General features: G+C 42.3%; 1 protein-coding gene across 1 annotated transcript in view; it reads right to left on the bottom strand.

Moving 5' to 3' along the window:
• Nucleotides 1-1,545: 1,545 nt before the first annotated feature.
• LOC110526470 (transcription factor 25) overlaps nt 1,546-8,035 on the bottom strand; it is a 30,745-nt gene continuing 24,255 nt past the window's right edge. Inside the window, exons 17-18 of the mRNA XM_021607464.2 lie at nt 6,617-6,692; nt 1,546-2,799 (exon numbers count right to left, since the gene is read on the bottom strand). Coding sequence (XP_021463139.1) covers nt 2,632-2,799; nt 6,617-6,692 — 244 coding nt within the window. The 3' untranslated portion in view covers nt 1,546-2,631. The remainder of the gene's footprint in view (nt 2,800-6,616; nt 6,693-8,035) is intronic.

The raw sequence follows: 8,035 nt of genomic DNA, 5'->3' as shown, positions 1-8,035 counted from the left end.
TTTGATGTTTTATTTCCTCCATCTTTTGGTTGTGTGTCGCTGATTCTGCCAAGTCATTTGATAAGTGAAGTGTTGTCCGGGGGTTTAAAAGAGTCCAAGTTATTGTCCTTGAAAGACTATCTGGCAAAAGGAAGAGACCATCCCACTTTTACTCCACTACATTCCTAAGAAAATAATGTACTTTTTACTCCATACATTTTCCCTGACACCCAAAAGTACTCGTTACATTTTGACAGGAAAATGGTCCAATTCACACACTTATCAAGAGAACATCCCTGATCATCCCTACTACCTCTGACATAATTTACAAACAAAGCATTTGTTTAGTGAGTCCGCCAGATCAGTGTGCCCCTGGCTGTCCGTCAATAAAACATTTTTTTTTGGTGCCAATTGTGCCGTCTGGTTTGCTTAAAATAAGGAACTTGAATTGATTTATACTTTTACTTTTGATACTTGAGTACTTTTGAGCAATTCCATTTTGATACTTAAGTTTATTTAAAACAAAATACTTTAACTTTTACTCTAGTAGTATTTTACTCTGTGACTTTTACTTGAGTCATTTTCTATGAAGGTATCTTTACTTTAACTCAAGTATGAAACGGAGTACTTTTTCCACCACTGGGAGACAGAACGTTTGGTTGAAAATAATATAGAATATTCCCCCCAAAATGGGGAGCGAAGCCAGCTAAAGAGGACACATGGCATCTTGAATTCATGAGAAATTACTGAATACAACACACCACGTTTCAACTAATGAAGTTAATGCTGAATATCATAAAGCTTCGATGGACAGATATTCCGTTAGAAACAGGTTAGCTACGGTCACCAACAAGAAGATCAAAACAACTTTTGACACCCATATGAGACCAGACAGAGAGAAAGAGTGCTCATGAATGCAGGCTGGCAAAATATGACTAATAAATATTCTGGTCATTCCAGGGTCATAAAAAGGACACTAGGGATTAGAGGGATAGACTCAGTAATTTCCCTAGTAAACTGATATTGGAACAAGCTCCAATAGAACATACGTAAGACTCTCTATTGCAGGGCTTCCCAAACTCGGTCCTCGAGACCCCAAGGAGTGTCCGTTTAGTTTCCCCCCCTAGCACTACACAGCTGATTCAAATAATCAACTAATCATCAGGCTTTGATCATTTGAATCAGCTGTGTAGTGTTAGAGCAAAAACCACAACGTGCACCCCTTGGGGTGCCGAGGACCAAGTTTGGGTAACACTGCTCTATTGTAACGGGAACCTGAGAAGCAGTGTCCTCAGATTGAGTAGTGGCAGATGCATTAGCAACAACTGACTGACTGTATATCAGATAACACTTACCAGTTAATCTTCTCAGCATCAAAGACTTCAAGAGAAGTGTAAGGACAGATATTTTGGGATGGTAGACACAAATAGCCTTGTAATTTCTAGACTTATTACCACTCACCGTGCCGCGAACACTCATGATCAGGCGGCTTGGGAGGCTAAGACACAGAATGAACCCCTGGAAAAAGATGAATTATGAAATATAATGTATTTTTACTCAAGAAAATATTGAACCATATGCACAGCAAGTTTATTGTCTTTACATTAGCTTGTGTAATAAATGATTTCTAAGCAGAGTATTTACAGTAGTGGGTTGGATGCAATCCCTTCCTGATATTAACAGATGACTTGGGACAGGAGTTTTTCCTGCCAACGTGACCTCATTGGGACCAACTTCGGGCCCTAGTTAAGAAACAGCCTAGAATTGATTTCAGGTAAGGTCAAAATACCTCTTTATAGAGAATCACAACAGAAAAATATCCTGATCAGTTTGAATTTAATCCTCAAAATCAGATAGAATTTAAAATGCTGTTGTCTTAGCAATAATGAACAGGGTTAATTGGGAGTCGAAGTTCAAAATGAAAGTTGTTATGGCCAATATTAAAAATGGAATAAGAAGTTAAGTCCATTTGTTCCACTTATAAGGTGACTTACTGTATAATTCTGACTTTTATCAGACACTCATTAGCCTTTAACCTGACTCTCATCAACCCATATGGCAGTAGACTGTCAATGCGTGTACGACGTTGGGTTGCTAAGACAACACCATAGGGATTTATTCAATCATAAATGATTCCACTTCAAATATACTGTAGCAGTAGGGCATAATTATCCTTCTGATGAAAGACAATATACATTTTTTTGATAAGCAATGTTACTTTAAAAAAGATTTAAAGAACAACTGAACGGGTTTATTTCTTGATGAACGCAGCCTCCTGATCTTCTAGATCATTAAGAACAACTGTCCTGAGGAAAGAGAATGGGACAACATGAGGAAGGAGAGAGGGTTGATGGACTGACTGACTATGACATGAGGAAGAGGTGATACTACTGCGCCTTTATCAGAAAGGGAGAGTTGGTTTGATGTTTGGGTCATATTGATGACCTGCCATTTCTTTCTTTAAGGTTACAGTACATCTGTCATTGCTACTCTCACTGAATCTATTCCCTCACTCACTCTTCATCCTCCTACCACCCTGCTGTACTCCATCTCCATTCATCTTAATCAACCTTTTACTTTCTTCTATCCATTCCCATCTCTATGTACCCCTCCCTCAAGTCTCACTCCACCTCTCTCTGTATCCTCCTCATCTCAGTCCCACTCCCCCTCGTCTCTGTCAGGGTTGTCCTCTCTAGGTGGCTCCTGAAACTGGATGTTGGCCAGCATGTCCCTCATGGCCACCATCAGACGATTTACTTCCTGGTTCAGCTCCCGACCCGCCTGAGCTACTTCCAGGTCATCCTGTGGCATCGGCTCACCCTGCAGAGACAGTGACTAGAGAGTGAGCAGTAATTATAATCATCACTGTACATGACAATACGGAAGTGTGTGTGTGTGTATACAGTACCTTCGAAAAGTATTCAGATCCCTAGATATATTCCACATTTTGTTACGTTACAGCCTTATTCTAAAATGGTATAAATGGTTTTTCACCCTCATCAATCTATACACAATTCCTCAAAATAACAAAGCAAAAAAAGTTATATTTTTTTGTGTACAAAAAAGAATGAGAATGATGGAGGCCACTGTGTTCTTGGGAACCTTCAATGCGGCAGAAATGTTTTGGTACCCTTCCCCAGATCTGTGCCTCGACACAATCCTGTCTCAGAGCTCTACAGACAATTCTTTCAACCTCATGGCTTGGTTTTTGCACTGACATACACTGTCAACTGTGGGATGTTACAGACAGGTGTGTGCCTTTCCAAATCATGTCCAATCAATTGAATTTACCACAGGTGGACTCCAATCAAGTTGTTGAAACATCTCAAGGATGATCAATGGAGGGGCCTCCCGAGTGGTGCAGTGGTCTAAGGCTACTAGAGATTCTGAGTTCGAGTTCAGGCTCTGTTGCAGCCGGCCGCGACCGGGAGACCCATGGGGCAGCGCACAATTGGCCCAGCATCGCCCGGGTTAGGGGAGGGTTTGGCCGGGCAGGGATGTCCTTGTCCCATCAAGCACTAGCAACTCCTGTGGCGGGCAGGGCGCAATGCACGCTGACAAGGTCGCTAGGTGTATGTTGTTTCCTCCGACACATTGATGCGGCTGGGTTCAGTGTTAAGTGGGCATTGTGTCAAGAAGCAGTGCGGCTTGGTTGGGTTGCGTTTCAGAGGATGCACGGCTCTCGACCTTCGCCTCTCCCGAGTCCGTACGGGAGTTGCAGCGACGAGACAAGACTATAACTACCAAATGGATACCACGAAATTGGGGAGAAAAAAAGGGTAAAAAAATAAAAATAAATAAAAAAGGATGATCAATGGAAACACGATGCACCTGAGATCAATTTCAAATCTCATAGCAAAGGGTCTGAATACTTATGTAAATTAGGTATTTGTTCTTATTTTTTTATAAATTTGGAACAACAATTTATTTTTTATTATTTGATATTGTGTGTAGAAAATGTATTTAATAAATTTTAGAATAAGGCTGTAATGTAACAAAATGTGGAAAAAGTCAAGGGGTCTGAATACTTCCCGAATACACTGTATGTGCTGCTTAAATTCACCAGGAAAAGCACAATGCCATTTCTAAAGAACACCACATTATTCTCTCATGTCTCTCTCAGGTTCCAAATGTTTTAAATTCATTTTAAGAGACAAACAGGACCTTTGTACGAGCCTTGGAGACATACAGTATGTCAATGTTTTGTGTCGAAGTGTTTCAGGATTTTCACACAGAACATCCATTTATTAGATTCATTTCCTTTCCAACACGCAGGTTCTCTGTGATCATGGGCTGACTTCATTTTCCACACCTAAATTGTGATTTCAGACCTGTTGGATAACACTGTAGCTATTCTAGTGCAAAAAACAACTGCAAGCAGACGGCATCTCTTCCTCCTAAACAGTCTCATTCTTATCCTAATTGCATCTCTTCCTCTTCCTAATCAGATAAGTCTCAAGATGCTTTAAAAAACTAGCTGCATAAAAACGCTGAGCATTGGTTAAAAAGCTGGGCATGTGTGCTTCTGTTGGTCAGTGGGTGTTTCTGGAACTTACATGGCCAGTTGTGGCACAGGAGGACCTGAGGACACTGGAGCGCCCAGGTTGGTGGTCCACATTAGTGATTATCTTTACAATTAGCCACATGTCCTCTAATCACTAGCATGGATAGTCACACACCGAACTAGCATGGGCATTGGAGTGGGTAAAATGGGACACAGTGTTTGCTTCCTTCATATCACGTTGCATCCCACTGCACAAGGTTACACGGCAACACACTGCCAGTCAGTGTAGGACACCTTATCAAATGTAAAAAATCACTCCCACACATGTATACTGTCCATTGATCAGGTGGATCTTTTTTTTTATAGACAAATGAATGTTCTGAAGCAGGTCAACATGACGAGAGACAATGTGGTGTGTAAATATAGGCTATCCTCTGGTTGCTGGTGCCAGGCTGCTGAGTGCTTATCCTCTCCTCTCCAGGGGTGTTTGTCACCATCTGTGTCTTGTGTATTTCACCCTGTGTGACACTGCCCACTCTTTACCTCCTCTACACTCTGCCTGAGAAGCAGGGGGCAATGGGGCGGACAGTACATGCCCTCTCGTTGGTTGCCATGGACAACACTGAGTCAGAGAGGAATCAAGACTCTCTTGAAATACAACAGTTTTCTGTTCTGCTTCAACAGGACTCAAGTAACGCACCATTAAAAACAGTGCATCAAAGAGAGGCTATGTTAGTCAATCCATAGCAGTAAACTGTTTCAAATCAAGCTTGACCATACAAAACACAGAGTCAATCAAGAGTTCTTGTACCAAAAGCCAAGTTTGCCTCGTCATCCTGTCTCCACGATCTGTGTTGTATCAAATGATAGAGCCAAACTTTGTTCGGCCTCCGATGTCTCGTCACGAAGTGTCGGTTGTAGATCGTGATCAGATTGTGTCATCAGAAATCAGATAGAGGTCAGAGTCAGACACTACATAACATTATCAATGAGTCAACATCGTTCGGACCTGTCCAAAACGCACCAGCAAACACTATTTCAAGACAAGAGCATGTTCTTCATGGGCCATATTGGTTAGTTCCAACAGAGAAACCCGTTGTTCTGTGGCAAAGTTACGATACAGTAGACTTAATGTGGATAAGCTGCAGTAGATCTAATGGAGTAGGAAGCTACTTAGAAGCACTTTTTCAGGCTTGGCCACAGCACAAATAGGCATGAAATGAGTTGTATGGTTAATCCATTCAGAAACCTCCAGAGTGTTAGGGAATAGCTACCCAAACTCCAGCTAATCAATGTTCCCTTCCATCCTGTCAGAACCCTATGATCTAACAGTAGCCCAGGATGTCTCCATTAGCTCAGCCCTCCCAGAAATGTAAACAAAAAAGTTTAGAGATGATTATGATGATGTCTCATCCCGCTGACCATGGCCTTGCAACAAACTGGGCTAGTGTACGTGAGGAATCTGGGAGCTCTGAGGAGGAGGCAGACCAGGTTCTCTGACTCTCGGTACACTTTATGAATGTTTTCATTGTCTGCTGCAGCAACGTGCCAATTGAAGGATCCTGTGATCTTTCTAATCTCTTTTTACACTCTTCCGTGTGAGGGAGGTCATATGCCTCAACAGCTGATGTTCCCTATTGGTCTCCCATTGGGAAAGGCACGGTGGAGATGCTAGCTATATTATCATTATAAGGCTGTGTTTCCCATACCATCTTATTCAAGGTCCCTGCCCCATGTTAAAAAACACAGACACACACACACACACAGGCACACATTAGTGGGTTTCTATGAGGTCATTAACGGAAGATGGGATATTGGGGTCAAAGAACAAGCAGTCATGATGTTCTATGAAGCAGGGGACCTTTTTTTTTAGATTTGCCACGCTTGGGGGCATGCAGCTCTGTCCTCAGGGACCACAGTGTCTGCTGATGTTCTCTTCCTCTGCTACTTCTTTGTCAAATCCATATCCATTAATGTCACTGATTGGAATCAGAGTTTTCCAGATCTAAATAATCAGGCACGGACTTGAACAAAAGAACCCAAGCCATCTGCCTGACACTGCAGCTCCCGAGGACCATGGTTGCATACCCCTGGTCTACTGTAGCTCCCCCTTGGCCTAGCTCACTCACTTACCTGCAGGTTGAAGTTTGGCAGCAGAGAGCGGAAGAACAGTGACAGGGTGCTCTCATTGGAGGCTCCCACACTCTGCCTGCAAAGACAGAGACAAGTGAGAACGTTAACAAGATAACACAAGCATGCAATATGTTTCTCACACTCTTCTGCTGGGATTCTCCCATGACCATAAATTATATCAACCATCATATACAGTGAGGTCCATGTTGTGTTGTTTTTGCTCTGTACTCCTGCACTTTGGAATGTGTACATAGACCACGCATTTTAGAGAACCAAAAGTATTGGGCAAATGTACTTATATGTGTATTAAAGTAGTCAAAAATGTCATATTTGGCCCCATATTCATAACACGCAACGACTGCAACAAGCTTGTAATACTACAAAATTGTTAAATGCATTTGCAGTTAGTTTTGGTTGTGTTTCAGATTGTGTGCCCAACAGAAATACATTATAAATAATGTATTATTAACCATTCCAAAAATGGTGTCACTTTCCAAGTACTTTTGGACCTCACTGTAGATCATTATAAATAGGTCCAATAGTTTTTCTGAACCCAAAGAATGCTCTTCTTTTATGTTAATAAAAGTCATTACTTCAACTACTTATACACCCCCAGTTCTTTATCAATCAAAACACTTCTCAGTGGCCATGTTTGTAAAGCTTGTATGGAAAAAGCAACCATCAGGAAGAAATAGTAGGGCTGTCCTCAGACATGGGTGGGCTGTTCTCAGACATGGGTGGGCTGTCATTCTAAGTAGTTCTCACCAGAGATCATCAGGACACGGTACAGTATGCTCCACACAACAGCCCTCAGAACATTAGGAGGTCTTCCTCACTTAAAACAAATACTACACTTTCTCTTGACTAGGAGTCAATTTGTCATGTTTTTAGTTATCACCGTATCACCTCTCTGATGGTTTGATGCCTCCCTACCATCCACCACTGACTCTGCAGGTTAACAGCTATCACAAGATGGGAGGAAAGAGGCCTCAGTCAGGAGTCCACAACACTCCTATAACCACATGCTATTTCAGAGAAACGGATGACAGCGAGAGGGGAGAAGAAAGAGATTGAAGAGAGGGATAGGTGGGAGGGAGAGAAAGAAGGGAGGCAGAGAAGGAAGGGTGTGTCAGGGATAGACCACCGAGAGGAGAGGTGCAAGCTGGTGAAATTAAGGCTACTCTTTATGCCAAACTTACATCAATGGCGTTTGCCACCATTGGCAAAGACAGAGAGAGGGTTAACTCATCTCCCCCGGTCTACATAACCGTGTGCCTTCCAATGTCCACACTCCTGAACATTACAAATGCATCACCACCATCCCCTTACACTGTACTCTAATATACCTTCATTAGATATCCTCAATGGAGTCAGTGGCCAGTGGGCCAGTCAGCCTTAGGTAGACTGAAACAAACCCAG

The sequence above is a fragment of the Oncorhynchus mykiss genome, chromosome 6, assembly GCF_013265735.2.
Source record: "Oncorhynchus mykiss isolate Arlee chromosome 6, USDA_OmykA_1.1, whole genome shotgun sequence".
Classification (NCBI taxonomy): Eukaryota; Metazoa; Chordata; class Actinopteri; order Salmoniformes; family Salmonidae; genus Oncorhynchus; species Oncorhynchus mykiss.
This window is presented reverse-complemented; position numbering and strand designations above follow the sequence as displayed.